The following is a 17914-nucleotide window of genomic DNA, read 5'->3' as shown; positions in this document are numbered from 1 at the left end:
AAAATAAAAATAGAAAAACTAGCTAGATGTTGTGGAGGGCGCCTGTATTCTCAGCTACTTGGGAGGCTAAAGTCAGAGGATTGCCTGAGCCCAAGAGTTTGAGGTTGCAGCAAGCTATGATGCCACGACACTCTACTCAGGGTCACAGAGTGAGACTCTGGCTCAAAAAAAAAAAAAAATTGCTCAAATGCTAGTTTATGCCTGATGTAATGATTAGGACATATGAATAGTGAGCCAGTTATGCCAGTATGCTGTTATGCATGTAAGCAAATATATATAAATATGCCAATTAATTAAAAGAGACTTATCATAAGCTATAATTCATAAAAGTATTTTCTTTTGTCTCTAAAGATTTTTCTAAAATAGTTCATTGTTCTCTACAAAACAATGTATTGTTTATTAGAAAGAAAGGACACTGGCCCATATAAAGAAACTCTAAAATTAAAAAAAAAAAAAGATTATAAAGGCTGGGCATAGTGGCTCACACCTGTAATCTTAGCACTCTGAGAGGCCCAGACAGGTGGATTGCCAGAGCTCAGGAGTTCAAGACCAGCCTGAGCTACAGTGAGACCCTATCTCTAAAAAATGGCTGGGCTCTGTGGCAGGTGCCTGCAGTTGCAGCTACCAGGGAGTCTGAGGCAAGAGAATCACTTGAGCCCAAGAGTTTGAGGTTGCTGTGAGCTGTGACGCCACTGCACTCTACTGAGGATGACAAAGTAAGACTCTGTCTCAAAAAAAAAGAACATATATATATATGTAATAAAAAATAAAATAAAGAAATGATAGCTCTCATTAAATTAACCTTGCTCCCCTAAATTACCAAAGGGATACACAGTACTATAAAAAAAATGAAAATCTCTTGTTCCTAACAAATAATCCCTCATGAGTATCTTTCTTTCCATGAGAAAGTCTAAGCCGGGCAGCTCCTATGGCTCAAAGGAGTAGGGCACTGGCACCATATGCTGGAGGTGGCAGGTTCAAATCCAGCCCCGGCCAAAATTGAAAAAAAAAAAGAGAGAGAGAGAAAGTCTAAGCTACATGAAATATTCTGATCAAGATCCTAAATATAAGACACACATCCTTCCTCTTTCCCTTCCACATGAAATATTCTGATCAAGATCCTAAATATAAGACACACATCCTTCCTCTTTCCCTCCTGGATCTTTAGGTTTCCACATGCACATTAGTTGAGGAGGTCCAAAGGAGATAATGGATGGGACTGATCATTGTTTTCTTTTCTTTTTTTTTTTTTTTTTTGAGACTAAGTCTTACTTTGTCACCCCAGGTAGAGTGCTATGGCATCGTGGCTCACAGCAACCTCAAACTCTTGGGCTCAATTGATTCCCTTGCCTCAGCCTCCCAAGTAGCTGGGACTACAGGTGCCCGCCACAACACCAGGCTGTTTTTTAGAGACAGGGTCTTGCTCTGGCTCAGGCTGGTCTTGAACCAGTGAACTCAGGCAATTCACCCACCTTGGCCTCCCAGAGTACTTGGTTACAGGCATGAGCCACCATGACCCAGCCCTGGACTAATCATTATGTTTGTGAGAAAAGAGTGGAGAACTCTGCATATTTGAGCCCCACTCCTTCACTCCAGATCCTGAGAATGGAGGGAGAAGGCTACAACCCTCCCCCACCACCTAGACACTAAGTAAAACAAGGGTGCACAATTACCAAGAGGAAGGAACATGGGAACTAGCAAACAGGGAGGGGTGTGTCCATTTGTCCAAGACTTGGTTCAAATTTTAAAAAAATTAACCATGTTTGTGGCCCCTCCAATGTTTGATAAGACTACACAGGATTTAACTATGCCATGATATGAACCACTGCACCACCAGCCTTCTCTGGTTTCCTAACTCTTTAAGGTACAAAAAAGGACAAGATAGTGCCAGGGGTTTTCCTTCCTCTACCATCACATGGAGAGTGAATGGAAAGTGAATGGAAAGTGATCTTCCAGCCCATGCCTATACTAATAATTTGCTCACCGGTCTCCCGAGGTGGCAAAGCTAAAGTAATTCTGTCCTAGGGTTTGGGAGGGCATGGACTAGCCCAGGGCGGCCTCCTCTCTACTTTGGGAAATGGGTTCGACTTAATGGGAGGAAGCCCAGAGACAGAAGGGGATTCCAGGGTGGTTCTTTTTGAGGGGGCCCGTGTTGTTATCTGCCCATTAGATGATGTCCTGGGGCTGGAGAACACACACCACTGAGACCTGCCTAATGGCTCAGAAGGAAAGAATTGGAATAGGGAGAAAGAGTGGTGGGAAAGAAACCAGCAGGTTGCCACGGAATGCACTTCCTGCTTGCCCTCTGCAGCCTGCGCTAGACGCAGTATGAGATTTCTAATGATACATATCCCAAAGTAGGTTAAGGGAATGGAGGGAGCCACAGGGAAATCTTCAGAGATTCTCTGGGCTCCAGAGGTATTTATGTTAAAACAGGCTGTTTCTGAATCATCCAAGTGTAAGCATTTGTGTGACATCAGTCACCACCATCCATCACCCCCTTTCAAGTCCCTGCCACTTTCCACTCCTAAGACAGAGGGGTGGGGATTTCCATTTTCTATTATGTAGAAACAAAATATTTAGAAGTTGATAGGCATACACTGGGTGTTTGACCACTACTGTTGACCAGCTGCCTCCAAGAAAAGGGTGTGTAACAAACAGGATAAAGGAGAGGGCGGGGTGGGATCGGTGTGGGTGGGGGACAGGGCGAGAAGGCAGCAGACATTCTCACAAAAGCTACCTAACCCATCCCACGTCTCTCCACGTCTATCCCTTTTCCAGGCCTATGTCCAGTGTGAATCCAAACACCCTGATTCTTCTAATAGTGAGTGAAATTTGGTTCACAATGTGCCACTTAAAAGCAAGAGAACTGCAAAAAAAGAAGCCAAACCATCAGTCCCTCCCGGTGTCCCCAGCGGGGCGCTGGTTCGGACATACCTGGCAGGGAAGTTCGCACTTCTCCCCGCGCCATCCAGGTGCGCACGTGCAGGTCCCATCCAGGGTGTTGCAGGCTCCCCCGTGAAGGCACTGGCAAGTTAAGTTACAGCCAAAGCCCCATGTGCCGCTGGGGCACCTGATGGAGCAATCCACCCCGTGCCAGCCTGCACGACAAGAATGCCGGGGCACGTGAGGGGACAAAGGCAGCAGGGAGCTCTGGGCGGCCTTTCCAAGCCAGGTTTCCCTCCAGAAACACCTTGGAGATGCACCCTCCCACCCTCCAGGGGCAGAGAGCATCGGCTCTGCTGAGCTGGGCCTCCATCAGAAATGAACAAAACGCAGCCCTGAGGACCCAGATGGCCTTGGGCGCCGTGTGATCCGTCAAGGAAGGGGGCGGGGGCACCTCTGCACCTCTGCGCCTCTGCGCCTTTGCGGAGGAGCTGTGCCATGGGGCGCTGTGCACGCAGTGACACGCTGTGGAATGCTCAGTTTTGTTCAGATTTGTAAAGTGAAATATTATATGGGAGGGAGAGGACAGTTGGTGCTTGAAAACACAACCCCATCTTTAAAGCAGGGCCCCATTAACTATGAACTGTGCGCATCCGGGATCCTGGCTGAGTTGGGGGTGGGGGGGAGCAGACAGAAGTGCGGGACACGTTCTGCCTTCATATAAAATCCGCGCTTGGCTGCATTTCTTGTCGTAACTCCAGGCTGGCCAGCTTAGGGGCATGGCCACGTATCCACTTGCGCCCTCTTCCCAAAACTACAGAAGCTCACAGACTTTTGGAGCTGGCGGGGACTTCTGAGAGCATCTGATACGAGCCTCTTGCCGTGTCTCAGGTAAGCATCAGAGCCTCAGCGCTCTGCTGCAGGAGGACCTTGCTAGGGTCAGGCGCCAGAGTTCTGGTGCAGCGGGAGTTAGAGCTCTGGCCAAGATTTCTTCCTGGGGCTCTACGAGATATGGGGACCAGGAGCAGATAAGAGACTGATTTACCCACTCTTACCTGCCTTACAAGTACAAGATCCATCCACAGACGCGCAGACAGCATCGTTTTTACAGCCACAGCGGGAGGAACAGTTAACCCCGTAGGTTCCCAGAGGGCACGGGGTGGAGCAGTCACTGCCCTAGCCAGACACAAGGAGCAAAATGCGTCAAATTTTGCCAACTGAAGCAAGGCCAGCACAAATAAGCAAAAAATATATCTTGGCAATGCTAATTACACTTCCTATCTAATTTTAACATGCTGTATTTTTTTTTAAAGCTGCTGTAATGTCACCAGGACACAGACTTTAGAGATTTAAGGGCAGTACTAGCTGGCCTAAGTTTAGGATCTATTATAGTATTAAATGTGGCCCCAAAAGCCTGCTGCCTTTGTTAGTTTTGCCTTCAGAGCAGAACTGAAAACAAAACAAACAAACAAACAAAAAACTCTTTGCCCTTGTTCAGACAAGTGGACATATAAAAATAAATTGTAGCCGTAAAATTACTATCAATAAATAAAGCAATGTAAACATGAACTATATATTAGAGCCCGACGCTTCCTAGACTTCCTTATAGAAAATGCAATGCCATCAGTGGGCAAAGCAAAGCAACAAAGCACATTCGGCCCACAGGACAATTCAGTTTATCTCACAGGGAGCATTAAAACGGAAAAGCGGGCTACCAAAGGTGACTGGAGGTCACCTCCTTTCAAAACAGAAAGAACTCTCAAGACAAGGCTAATTCAAGGGCTCACCCAAAGGATTGTGACATAAGTTAAAAAAGTTCTATAAAGATCCTCTTCCCCACCCACCAGTTCTACTTCATGTGCTGTGTAATAATCATCAACATTCTTCATCATTCAAGGTCTCCTCTTTAAAGTAAGAGAAAATAATAATTCAAGAAAAACCCATTTTCCTTTAAATCAAAAATTCCTGATCTATCGCTAAGAACGCCTCGAAATTATGGGCACAATTCTCCCCTATAGGTATATGGGCATGTTGGCAGAGTCTAGGTTTTCAAAGGAACCTAAAAACTAATATGCAGCTAACTATAGAATGTAAATACCTAAAGAGTGTAAATATAAAATTAAGTGCTAACTGATGTATGATGTGTCTTTAAATTTCATAGAATTAAAAACAAAAACTTTCGACAATAATATGCAACCTACTTAAAAAAAGTAGTTTTGCTGCCAAGAAAACCCAGTAAAATAATTACTGGAGGAATAATTAGGATATATCATACTCCCTGGCACATTGAAATACATATAAATTAATGCCGTATTTATAGTTTCACCACATTCTGAGTCATCGTTCTAAAGTTAGTCCTCCTATTTGTATTAGTCCTTTTCTTTTCATCCTCCTTCTTGTTAATGATTCGCATGATCTTAGCACATGCACCGTACTTCACCAAAGGTCATGTAAATCACGGTATTGCTATGCTCCACCTTGCACCCCGCTTCTTCTTTCTCCAGAGCCCAGGGCACTCACTTTGAATCCTGGAGCACAGGTGCACTTTCCAGTCACACTGTCGCAGTCAGCCCCGTTGTGGCAGTTGCAGATCTGCTGGCAAGCTTCCCCGTAGAACCCGGGAGAGCACGTCTCATTACAATAGAGTCCCGACCAGCCTGGCTTGCAGGCACACTCTCCAGACATGGGGTGACAGCTGAGAGATGCGGATGGAAGGAACAAAGTCACTCTGGGATAGACATGACCCCTGGGGCTGTACAAATGTTGGTTCAGCCATGACGGCTAAATACGAGGGTGATTCCAAGCATAATAATTTAAAGTTAATTTCCAGGCTTGGTATGATTTAATTAATTGGCTGAAATCTGATTGCTACTACTGCAGGTAAGTTGTATAAAATCAGAATCATCTCTAGCAGGATGAGTATTACAACCATGCCCTTCCTTCTGAAATTCCTTTTAATCTTCTTACATCAAAAACTCCAATTTAGTAAAAAGTCAAATCTATGAGAAGAGCTAGAAAACTCCATCCAGTAAACAAAACCAGTCAGTTATTCAGCGTGATGTCGAAGGAACTTCAAAGGCAGTGACCTGGTCAGCCCCTCAAACCTGGTGGCAGGCAGCTGTCTCTACCTGAGACGGCAGCCACACTGACCAGTCAGCAGCCAGCTGCTGCTCCATGGCAAATGCACACATCAGCTGTGCTAAGCCACACATGTGAGAGCTGACACAATAGAGCCTTCTGCGGCACTCTGGCTCAAAACACATGTGCTCCCACCAGAGGAAAATCTCAACAAACAAACTAGCCCTGCCGACAACTGCAGCACTGTTTAAAGATGGTCTTCCTCTCTGGATGGGGCTAAAACCCTCCCCTTAACTAGGGCCAACAACAAAATCTGGTGCCGTATTTGGTCTGGTCATTTGCTAACTGACCTCTCTGCAAAGGGCTGTTCATAGATGTGCTGCTCTCGGAAAGAACAAGGAGCTCGGAGGCATGAAGATGGAGGATGTAATTGCACCTCTCCCCCTGCCTGAGTAACCTCCATGAAATCACAGAACCTCCCTGGGGCTGATGTCTGTCCCAGACGGTCTCAACCACACCCCCTAACCTCATATCCTATCTTCCTCCTCAGACTCCTCCCTCAGAAAAAGCCTGAGGGTCAGAATGGCTGGTGCTCATTTTCAGAGATGTATTTAAATACATTTTTAGACCCCTTCTTCAACTCAGGGCCCAAGAGCAACAGCCTGGGAACCCAGGACATCTTCAGGAAACACAGCATGAAGGGATATCCAAGAACAATTCTAGGCTAAGATGATTTCTTGGGCAGAAGAAGTGTCAGGGGTGTCCAACCTTTTATTTCTCTGCCATACATTGGAACAGTGTTGTCTTGGGTTACATATTAAATACACAAACACTAAGGAAAGCCAGTTTGCAATAAAAAAAAAATCTCCATGCATACCTCATACAATCAGCACGTGGCCCAGGGCCACATGTTGGTTGGGCACTCCTGGTTCAGATCAAGAGGACAAGGTTTTGAGTCTCAGATATACTTCTGTCTACCTAAGTCTGTTTAAGAGCAATCACCTTGAGCAATCCCTTATCCTTGAGCAAACACCTGGCATCACCATGGAATCTCCAACGTCACATGTCAAAAACTGAGCACTTGTTGTTCCCCCCATGTATCTATATCTGAATGGGCTATATTTCTCCAAATAGCACCACCAACCACTCAGTTTACCTGCCTCATTTCCCATATCCAGTTCATCACTAGAGCTTAACCATTCTAACTCCAAAATACATTTTTAATCTCCCCACCTATCTTCATCATCCCTGTCACCATCCTACTCCAGCCCGGGCCCTCTTTTCTCCTCCTAAACAGCCTTCCAGCTCTGCTCCCTGTACCTACTCTTGCCGCATAACCCAAACAGCGAATCCTATCACATCACTCTCCCCCTTAATATCCTCCAAAGGCTCCCCACCCCACTTAGAATAAAATCCACACCTTTTATTTAGATAGAGTGACTGTACAATTTATTGTCTAAAGCAGGACGTTTTCAGGAGTGAAAAGGGAGTTACTTATTATTTCTCTAGGACAGCAGGCCTACAACAGACTATCCTTGTGAAACCAGATATATGCTCACCCTAAATACAGCCCATGGGCCTGTCATCTGGCCATGGCCTACTTCTCAACCTCGTCTTTTGTCATAGTTCTCTCTGGATTTTTTTGAGTTTGTATATAATAAAGCTTTTTTAACTTATAGGCTCTTCCATGTCTTTAGAATGCCATTTCCCTGCTCTTTGCCTCTCTGTTCAACTGTCCTTTGAGTTCTCAGCTTGAGAGGCCTTCCAGGACCACCCAGATTTAAACTTGATCTCTCCCCTTCTCTTTTCTAGCACCCTGTTTTTTCCCCTCATCTCACTTATCACAGTTTATAGTCCTATGCTTATTTTTATACAGTCTTTTAATGTCTTCCCTCTAGACTGCGAGTTCCACAAGGGCAAGAATTAATTCTGTGTGGTTACCTATCCTGGGCACACAGTAGGTCCATAGTAAATGCTGACTGAGTGAATAAGTGAAAGTGTCAGAGTCAAGGCAGAGCAGATCTAACTCTAGGGATCTTGCTTTCGCACATGGATCTGCTTTTCCCTGACATCTCAGAGTCATTGAGACATGTTAGATTGTATTCAGTATATATGCATACACAGGCAGAATTTCCCCTAAATTATTTTCAAGATGTTAAAGTCTTGGTTAAGGGGAATAACCACTAATTGCAGGGAACACGCGTGCGATGTTTGTGACGATGATGTAGGTGAATGCACAGAGGAAAAGTTATTTACTGAGCAGTGCCTAGATCCCAGCACCGAGCTAAACTCTCTGTGTGCCCTATTCAATGCCAACCTAAGTGGTAGGTATGATCCTATTTTATGAATGAGAAAACAGAGGGCTACAGAGAGTAAGTGATTTATTCAAAGTGTCACACAGGTAGTGGCAGAATCAAATTTGGACCTTGAACCTGGGTTGGTTGGTTTGCTTTTATACCAAAGAAAAAGGAAGTCTTGCTAGTAGTCTGATGTAGGTGGGGAGACTAAATACGGAAGAGCATTGCTAAAATTTAGGATGTAGTACAGAGAAGGGGTCAGCAAGATCCATAAAAATCTGCAATGTGCAAAAAACAGAGACAAATTTAAATTTGCTTCATTAAGGTCTCGGCGCCTGTAGCACAGTGGTTACAGAGCCAGTCACATACGTGCGGGTGAGGTGGGGTGTAGGGGAATTGACGGGGGGCAGGTTCGAACCCTGTCCAGGCCAACTAAACAACTGCAACAAAAAAATAGCTGGGCATTGAGGCAGGTGGCTATGGTCCCAGCTACTTGGGAGGCTGAGAAAAGAGAATCACTTAAGCCCAAGAGTTTGAGGTTGCTGTGAGCTGTGACGCCACAGCACTCTACCAAGGGTGACACAGTGAGACTCTGTCTCAAAAAAAAATTTACTTCATTAAGTTCCTAAATTTGAGAAAAGGAAAAGAAATATTTCAAGCGATGGATTGGTTAAAGTAGTTCACCTTATCTTAACATATTGAATAAGAAAAGATATTTTTCTTGAAAAACATTACTTGACATTAAAAAGTAGAAAGTAATATTCATAGCGGAGAAGTAAAATGTTAAATGAAAGAGACAATTTGGGTACAGTGACTTGAACTACACAGAAGGCAGATGGAGGCATTGATATTCAATGCCCCTCAGTGAGTGCTAGTGCAGTGTACTGGTTCTCAGATTGATTGACACCAAAATTAGTATTCTGCAATTTGTAATTAGATGGAGGAAGCCAGAGCCCTCTGGAAGCATTTGATGGGTTCTCACGCAGGCAGCTTAATTGGCAAAGAGATTTACGTGTTGATGGAGGAGCAGCAGATTGGAAGTTGAAGGATAGATGTACTCATTACCTGTTTTCTGTCTAACGGGGAGATTGCTTTGTATGTATGAAAATAGGATTATACACATATGGAATAGTTGCCATTTTATATGTACATATAACTATACATACACATTCTAGTAAATTTTTCAATTTAATAGTTAAGTGACAGCAAGAGTCCAATACCATATAATAATGTCTGAAACAGTACGTGTCACTGAACTTTTATTCACTTCCTTAGATATTATTAACGCTTAAATGACAATTAGATGACATTTGCAAACAGAAACATCCTGGTTGTCTATGGCTATTAAGTGTCCTTATTAACAAGAGTTAATATACCTATCCTATGTGGAATCTCATTAAATCTCAAATTTTACTTTCTTTTTCAAAATCATAAAAATTAGTTTTCACTTAAAAAATTTAGGTCACAGTGAATGTCTTTAGACTCAATAGTGCCAAAACTTTAAAATACTGATGTTACTTATAAATATATGACTATTTCAATCATACTTGTACAATAGATTGTAAAATAAAAATGGCTACAAATTCTTTGCAACATTTCCATTAAGAGGTGGAACATATTGAATCTAGACTTGGTTTGGTAACCTGCTTTGTCCACAAGGTCGTTAACAAACATGACACAACCAAAAGCTTGAAAAGTGCTTGCCTGTTGGGACTTTCCCTGTTCCTTGCTGCTTTTAGAATCCAGACCCCATGTGAAGAAGCCCAGGCCATCCTGGTAGATGCTGGAGAATGTGACTCAGTCACCCCTAGCAGCCAGTCAAATGCCAGACACGTGAGTAAGGATATCCAGGACCATGGGGAGAAGAACCACCAAGCAGAGACCAGCCCACATAGCCAAGCAAAAAATCATCAGCTAATAAATAATTGTTGTTTTATGCCACTGTTTGGAGGAGGATTTTTTTAATGCAATACAAACTCCTACTTAAATATATGGCTGCAATATATGTCAAGATGTATATTCACAGGACTCAAAATATAGTACCTAAGGTCAATGTACGCTATGAATTTACATTGCATTAGTTATGTCATTAATTATAAGGAAAGGCTTTAGGGTAAATATACATCATGAATTCTGTAGCAGCAAAGCTCTACCTGCTTGATTGAACATTACAGTGAACAAGATAGACTTTCAATTAATACAAAGATTCCATGCCTTTTGGTTTGAAGGGACCCTGTGTTTCTAGGAGTTTTACATGGCAGTTCAAGAATTATTGAATGGATGGATAGATGGTTTCAACCGTGAATTCAACAAGATAAGAGTCATATAATCTACATTCAATTGATTTTAATAGAAATTTGTAAAAGCTAATCTTTGAAAATAGCTTTCATGATTTGGGGAAGTACATAATAGGTTAATTTTTTTTAATTTTCTGATTGTCGGGTATACATTATTAGACAGATTTTTAGTATTATTTTGATTTATGCGATTGTCAAATAATCCAACGTACTTCTACATGAAAGCATATGTGCTTTGGCACATGTGGCCTATGTCAACATCATCCCAGTATTGGCCTCGATAACTCTCTACTCACACCTTGCCACTATTAACACAGTACTGAACAAAACCAGCATTCCCCCTGCTTCTCTAGTTCTTCTCATAGTGGAGCTCTTCATATAGGCTTATTATTCTGTTTCATTTTAGCTGTGTCTACACACAACCAAGTAGCACACTGGTGTAATGCTTTAAGCTTCCACAACATAAGGCTTCTTTCTGTTACAGTGAGCCTCGCACAGGAGGAAAGGGAGTCAAACTCATGACTGGTCCCTAATCCTGCCAGATGCCTAAATAGTGGAGAGTTGAAAAACAAACAAAAACCTACAGAGATTATTCATTTCTACTCCTCCAAATGTTTACCTAAATTGGGCATGTAAAGAATGGCAATATTTTCCAATGGAAATAAACACAAAAGTTGACCAAAGAGGCTTACAAAATTACTTGAATCGTGTAGTGAATACCCTTCTTTGATATGTCCCACTAAAATGTATTCCAGCACTCACACACACAGCACAAAGTCTATTTTTATGTTGCTAACAATGGTTTAAAGAAGAGACCCATCACCTTTTTTTTACTTGTAACTGTGGTGCATTTGGGATTTGATGTGGCCACGAGTTATCTTTCAGAAGTATAAATGAAGTAACAGCTGTGCTGAATGCAAATAAGTTATTTTAGTAACACACGAACTGCTATGTAATATAATGCACTTTTGTCAAACTCAGCTTTTCCAGCAGTCTGCAAATGAGGCCCAGAATTTTAAGTTATGTGTATCTGGTCCTTGAGGGAGGCAAAAGAAGAGAGGGGTCCGGAAAATATTTTCAGGGGCAGACAAGGTACAGTAGGGTGGGTGGGATTGTGGTTTCCGGTTCTCAAATTCTTCACGAATTTTTGAGCTAAAAGACCCCAGTGAGTCCTATGTCAGAGTAATCAATTCTGGAAAGGTATTTCATACGTGACAGCCACATGTGAAGCACTCTCACAAACTCCCACTGGCACACTCCTCTCTGGAGCCCTCCTTTTTCCTTCCGCAGATGTGCTGTCCCGTAAGAGACGCTTGAGACTAACCCCAGGATCTTTTACACACTAAACGTGGCTTAACCCTTTCTCTATCATTGCATCTTCGCCTCCTAGAGAATATCACAGAATCCCTCACTTAGGGAAACGTTCTTACTAACCTCAGCAAATTTAATTTTTATCAGCGGCCCTTCATAGAGGATAAATAGAATTTAATATCCACCAATGACCCTCTAACAATGTTAGCACCTCTGATGGGGGTCATTGTTCAAGTAAACAAGTCTTCCCGGGATAGCCCACAGACAGCAAGAGCCTTGGGGTGGGAACTCTCTGTCAATCCCTCCTTTCGAATCCCGGACCCTGAGGTTAAAACTTGAATAAGACATGACCTTCCAAGAGCAGGTGACACTCACCTCTGAGTGTTGTGCAGGTGGCAGGGGCACCGCTTGTCACATTTGATGCCATAGAGCCTCTCTGGACACAGGCGCGCTTCACAGTGCTCACCAGCAAAGCCAGCCTCACAGAGGCAGGCGCCGCTCACGTGGTAGCATTTCCCTCCATTGATGCACCTGCAGGTCTCAGCACAGTGAAGTCCGTAAGTCCCAACGGGACACTCATCCTGGCACCTATCAAGCAGCGGGGCGGAGCAGAAGACAGTGTAAGTAATGCCGTTGTGAGAATAGTTGATTCATAATAGCTTTGTTATGCATAAATTGAAACTGCATTTTACTGTGTTTTGTTCGTTCGTTTGTTTGATTTGAGACAGTCTCACTCTGTCACCCTGGGTAGAATGCCATTGCGTCTTAGCTCACAGCAACCTCAAACTCTTGGGCTTGAGCTATCCTCTTGCCTCAGCCTCCCCAGTAGCTGCAACTACAGGCATCTGCCACCACACCTGGCTAGTTTTTCTATTTTTATAGAGACGGGATCTTGCTGTTGCTCAGGCTGGTCTCAAACTCCTGAGCTCAGGCAATCCACAGGCTTTGGCCTCCCACCGGGCTAGAATTACAAACCACTGCACCTGGCTTTTTTTTCAGTCGGTCATTATTTAGTAAGGTCCATTACAGGCATGAAAAGCATTAAGAAAAATGACAATTACTGTAGCCACATGCAGTAATCACAGTAGTGTGACTTGTAGAAAGAAGAAATAACAAAAACAAAATAAAATTATGAGCTTAGGGCATGAATCCTGTTTATGACTAGTGCCTGCCAATGTAGCACTTTAGCAGATACCAAGAAAAGGAAAAAAGGAATTACCCAAACATTCGTCCCACTCCATAATTAGGAAATACAAAAAAATAGGCTTTCCCCATCCCAAAGAGAAAACTTGGTGGTAAATTTGAAACTAAATTTTAATTCTCTTGGCTTTCCTGTGGACATTAATTTTTCATCTCAGCCATGTTTCTGTTCTTTTCAAAGCTGAATGGTAATCACCGCTCCTCATTTAGAAGTTACGTAACGAATAAGCAAAGTCTTCTTTAGGTGGGGGGAATTCTGACCTACTGAAATCGGGCATCCTGGATTCCAACCTGAGAGAAAAGCCTGCCAGGAGCAGGTTGTAGGAAAAGCTTGGAGTTTTCTAACACAAAATTTTTGGCAAGTATGGTACTGTCCTCCCTTGGGAAGCGGGGCTGCCAAATGGCAAGGAGAGGATATGAGACCTCAAAAATTCACTTGATTGTCTTTTAAAAAATGGCATTAGAGCTCTATCTCAGAGAACGGGCGTGCTCTGCGTCAGGTGCAGGAGGAGGGAAGCTGAGTGGCTGGAGGGGCTCGTGATAGAAAGAAGAAAACAATTTCTCATTATGGCTCTTGGGCTAGCCAAGTTTCTCGTTGGCTAGACCAGGTGACGGGGATCTCTGCAGCAGCAGGAGAGCTTTCTGCCAAGGCACAGGCAGACAGGGCTTTGTCCAGCAGGCACTCACCACGAGGAGGGTACATTCTGTCTCGGCAGCCACTGCTCACGTGGCGCTCAAGTCATGCCAGACCCAGAGACAAAAATGTAGGTTGGCCTGGCATTTTTCAGATCTGTGTAATGTGGGCAGCAAGAAACAACAGCAAATTTAAGCACAGTTAAGAGAAACGGCAGAGAAACACACTTAAAAGTCACAATCCTTCCACAAGGCTTCGCATATTTTAAGGACAGAGTGCAAAGGCCAACAATACCAGGGCAAGCAGGCTTCTATTTCAGCACAGACACATCTTGAGAATCCTGTGATACTCTTCTGGTTAACTGTGGCTCTAACATATATTAAATACAATGGAGACAAGGAAAGAGCCTCATGTAAGGCTGATTTCACAGATTCTAGCCATTTTCAGATGTAGTTGGCAATGGGCAAAATCACCACCCTATCAACAGATTATTAGCAAAGTTCTAGAGCAGGTGTCCTCAAACTGCGGCCCGCGGGCCACATGAAGCGGTGTGAATTGTATTTGTTCCCGTTTTGTTTTTTACTTCAAAATAAGATATGTGCAGTGTGCATAGGAATTTGTTCATAGTTTTTTTTATTAAACTATAGTCCGGCCCTCCAACGGTCTGAGGGACAGTGAATTGGCCCCCTGTTTAAAAAGTTTGAGGACGCCTGTTCTAGAGTAACTAATATTTACTATAAAATCAGATGTGTGCTTTAAAGTTACATGAGTATACCTATTTTTAGACCACAGAGTATTTTTGAAAGGTGCTCTTTATTTTTAACCTGTCGGAAGTTTTAACAAGCCAAGTCACCTAGTTTGTTCCTTAAATATATAAATTTCAAAGAGAAAAATGCTGAGGTATGGTAATACAGCCTTCTGGTTTCTCCTCAAGGCTGGCAAGATCAACCTGTCTGGATTTTCCTGTAAGTCAGTAGCAAAAGTAAAAAGATAAAGGTAAAATAATATCACTTTTGGGCAGCACTTGTGGCTCAAAGAGATGGTGGGTTCAAACCCAGCCCCGGCCAAAAACTGCAAAAAAAAAAAAAAAATAATAATAATATCACTTTCTCTCTCCTATAAGGATTGGAAAACAAACCTAAATATGAAGCTTTGGACTATTTTCATGGTTTTAATTTAGTAAAAAGCACAGTTCTGAAAAGCATACTTCCAAAAGTGGGTGAAAGTGGTATAAATCGGAAGCCTGGAAAAATATCTGATAGCAAATTACAGAGAACCCATGTGTGTGTATCCTAACTCAGCAGAGACTTCCTTTTCTCAGGGAAAACAAAATCCATAATAGCTGGTCCTGACCCATATTTACCTTTCTAACCTATAATTAAACACACTACTATTTTTATTATAAATAGTATAAAACCAAAAGTCGTTTGAATTTTACTTACTAAAGCAGCCATTATGTAAGCCAGGTTCATATTCTGGCTTCCTTTTTGTTGATGTTACACTTGTAAGAGAATCCCATTAATAATAGAATCCCATTAACAATAATGCCCCATGATTGCATTAATGTACACAGCTATGATTTAATAATAAATAATAAAAAAATAATTGGTGAAAAAGTTAAAGCATTCTTAGGACAGACCGCAGAGGAGTGATAAAGACATGGCAATGAATATTGGCCACATTAGAAATATGGACATTTTGAAAGCTTCTACTTTTTGTTGATTTTGAATAATGCCCAGAAAGTGGGAAGAATGGACGGGCATGGACTAGAGATAAACGCATAAAACACAACACCAATGCCCAAACCAGAGAGGGTCCCAGACTCGTTTTAACACCTTTTAGATTATTACATTATTATTACATTGCATCTCTCTGTGAACTTAAGGAAAGGGAGGTGCATTAGCACACAGGAGGTGACATGTCCCTCTTTCCCCCTAGTCCTTTGAAGCATTTTCCTCCCTGGAGTAACTGGAACAGTGGGGCCAAGCCATAATTTAGTGTGAAAGAGTCGCATTCCTCCTTAAACCTTGGCTCTCTGAATCAGCTGCCTACTTTTCTAACATCTGGAACTGCTGCTTTGGGGAAATATAAAAAGTGCTGGGAAAGAGCCAACTTGTCCACGGTTGGAGACACTGGGAAGAGCTCACCCACTGAAGACCAGCGCTGCATTCCCCCAACTCCTGTTTGTAATTCTCAATGTTCCCTCCTTTCACACACGTTTGCCTTCACATTCGGGGCAACATGGCACTCAGGCTGGGAGCCCTGTCTCCTGGGCTTTACTCAACAGAGTCCATTACTCAGTCAGGGATCCTCAAGTGCAGCCAACACTGCCTGAGCACCAGGTACCGCATGGGCACACACTGGGCACTGGAGGCCCCAGGACCACTCTCAGACAATGCCCTGAGCATTAGAAACACTCTTTTTTTTTAACCTCTCGAGAAGAACTATTGTGAGCATCTGGAAACCATGGCTCTTCACTCTTTCTTCACTCCACTGTGCCACATTCTGTTTCCTCACCACAAGATCCTCTAGACCTCCCCCAAAACCTCACAACCTTTTATTTGGGTGTCCCATGCCCTGCTCTGCCAGCCTGTGGGCTGTCTGTTGGATTTTCTCTATGGGCCCCTGGCTGGGAGGGCCGCCCTCCCCACATCCTGGGAATGCTTTGCTGCAGACGCCTGCGGTGGTCCCTGCTCCTAGAACAGCAGCCTCTGGCCTAACCTCACTGATCAAGTTGTGCTGACTTCTCAAAAGAAGAGCAATGGTGAGTTAAGACCCCCGCCCCTCACGGCCTCTGTCCCCACACCTCCTACCACAAATGGCCCCACGGCAGTCATTCTTGCTTTCATGACATAATGTGCTTATTGTCATCATATGTGTGAACTCCAGAACCCAGATGGGAATAACAATTGAAGACAGGGATGGAGTCATCAGTTCATCAGAAAAACAGTCTTTATAAGAGCCACAAGTCAGAAGCAAATTCCCTCTGCACTTTCCTTTCTCTGGCTCTTTGTCTTCCTTGCCTCAAATCTAAAATTTACCTGAAAATTAGCTGCTCTTCCCTGGCCCTGCATTCCAAACATGATTATAAGCTTCCTTGCCTTGTATGTTTGTTTTTGTGTTGCCTCTAATTTGAAACTTAAATCCTAAGAGAGCAAGAAAACAACCATTATATTGAAATTTTTAGTGCCTTAAAATGTTACATAAAACTATGATTTAGGATCACGCTTGGTCATGTGCCTCTCCTATCCCAATTCATTTTTGCATAATAAGATTTAGTGATCCAGAAATCACGTTACAATTTCATCTATCCAAAACACATCTTCAAACGAGGATGTTGGTTATAAAATTTTGAGTAACCCTCTTACATGTTATAAAAACTGCGTAGTAAAGGTGTCAAGAATTCATAACATCAAAAAAGTAAAGGTAAAATATTAGCAAAAGACACAAAGGTCTTTAATGAAATTAAACAGATACTACTAACGAGTTCTTAATAAAAATAGGGTTAAAAACTACAAAAGCATGAAGAAGACAATTTAGTAAAAACAAGTAGCAAACTTAAAGGCATACTAAAGCTATTTTTAATAAAATTGGGAACAAGATGGTGATTTCCACCTTTACCTCTGTTCGTCAACATTGATTCTGAGGTCCAAATTAATGTAAAAACTTTAAAAAGTGAAATAATCACTGTCCATATAGAAAAGGAATGAGCTTCTTTGTAGAGCATATGATTATATGACTAAATAATGCCAGTATTTGCTAAAAAATAATATTAACTAAAAAGTTTGGTAGTGTGACTAAATTAAAAAGTAAATATTCAAAAGCAAGCTTTACTTTATCTAGAAATACTCAATTATAAAGTGAAATAGAATTTCTCAAAAATTACAAAATACTTAAAAATAAACTAAATTAAAAAATAAAGGTCTAATGTGGGGTAGGAGACTAACACTACAGTGTCATATTAAAATTCATAAAATAAGGCCAGAATTTTAGAAAGAAGAAAAACTTTAGAAAGAAGAAAAAGTTGAAGGAACCTTTAGCTTACGGAAATCATAAGAAATAATAACAGCCAATATTTATATAGTTTATACACATCACTCAGATTAATAATCACTAGTATTACAGAGTTCATAGAAATTATGCAAACATAATAATAGCTAATACATGTACTTGTAAGTTCTAGAATTGTTCTAAATGTTTTTAATGTACTA

The 17914-nt window shown here is 42.3% G+C and overlaps 1 protein-coding gene across 2 annotated transcripts in view; it reads right to left on the bottom strand.

Moving 5' to 3' along the window:
* Window positions 1-17914, bottom strand: part of MEGF10 (multiple EGF like domains 10) — a 164481-nt gene that overhangs the window by 35485 nt on the left and 111082 nt on the right. For both annotated transcript variants that reach the window (XM_053567270.1, XM_053567269.1), the window contains 4 exons: window positions 12245-12457; window positions 5407-5581; window positions 3942-4062; window positions 2938-3101 (listed from right to left, as the gene is read on the bottom strand). In XM_053567270.1, the coding sequence (XP_053423245.1) occupies window positions 2938-3101; window positions 3942-4062; window positions 5407-5581; window positions 12245-12457 (673 nt within the window). The remainder of the gene's footprint in view (window positions 1-2937; window positions 3102-3941; window positions 4063-5406; window positions 5582-12244; window positions 12458-17914) is intronic.

Source organism: Nycticebus coucang, chromosome 17, assembly GCF_027406575.1.
Source record: "Nycticebus coucang isolate mNycCou1 chromosome 17, mNycCou1.pri, whole genome shotgun sequence".
Taxonomy (NCBI): Eukaryota; Metazoa; Chordata; class Mammalia; order Primates; family Lorisidae; genus Nycticebus; species Nycticebus coucang.
This window is presented reverse-complemented; position numbering and strand designations above follow the sequence as displayed.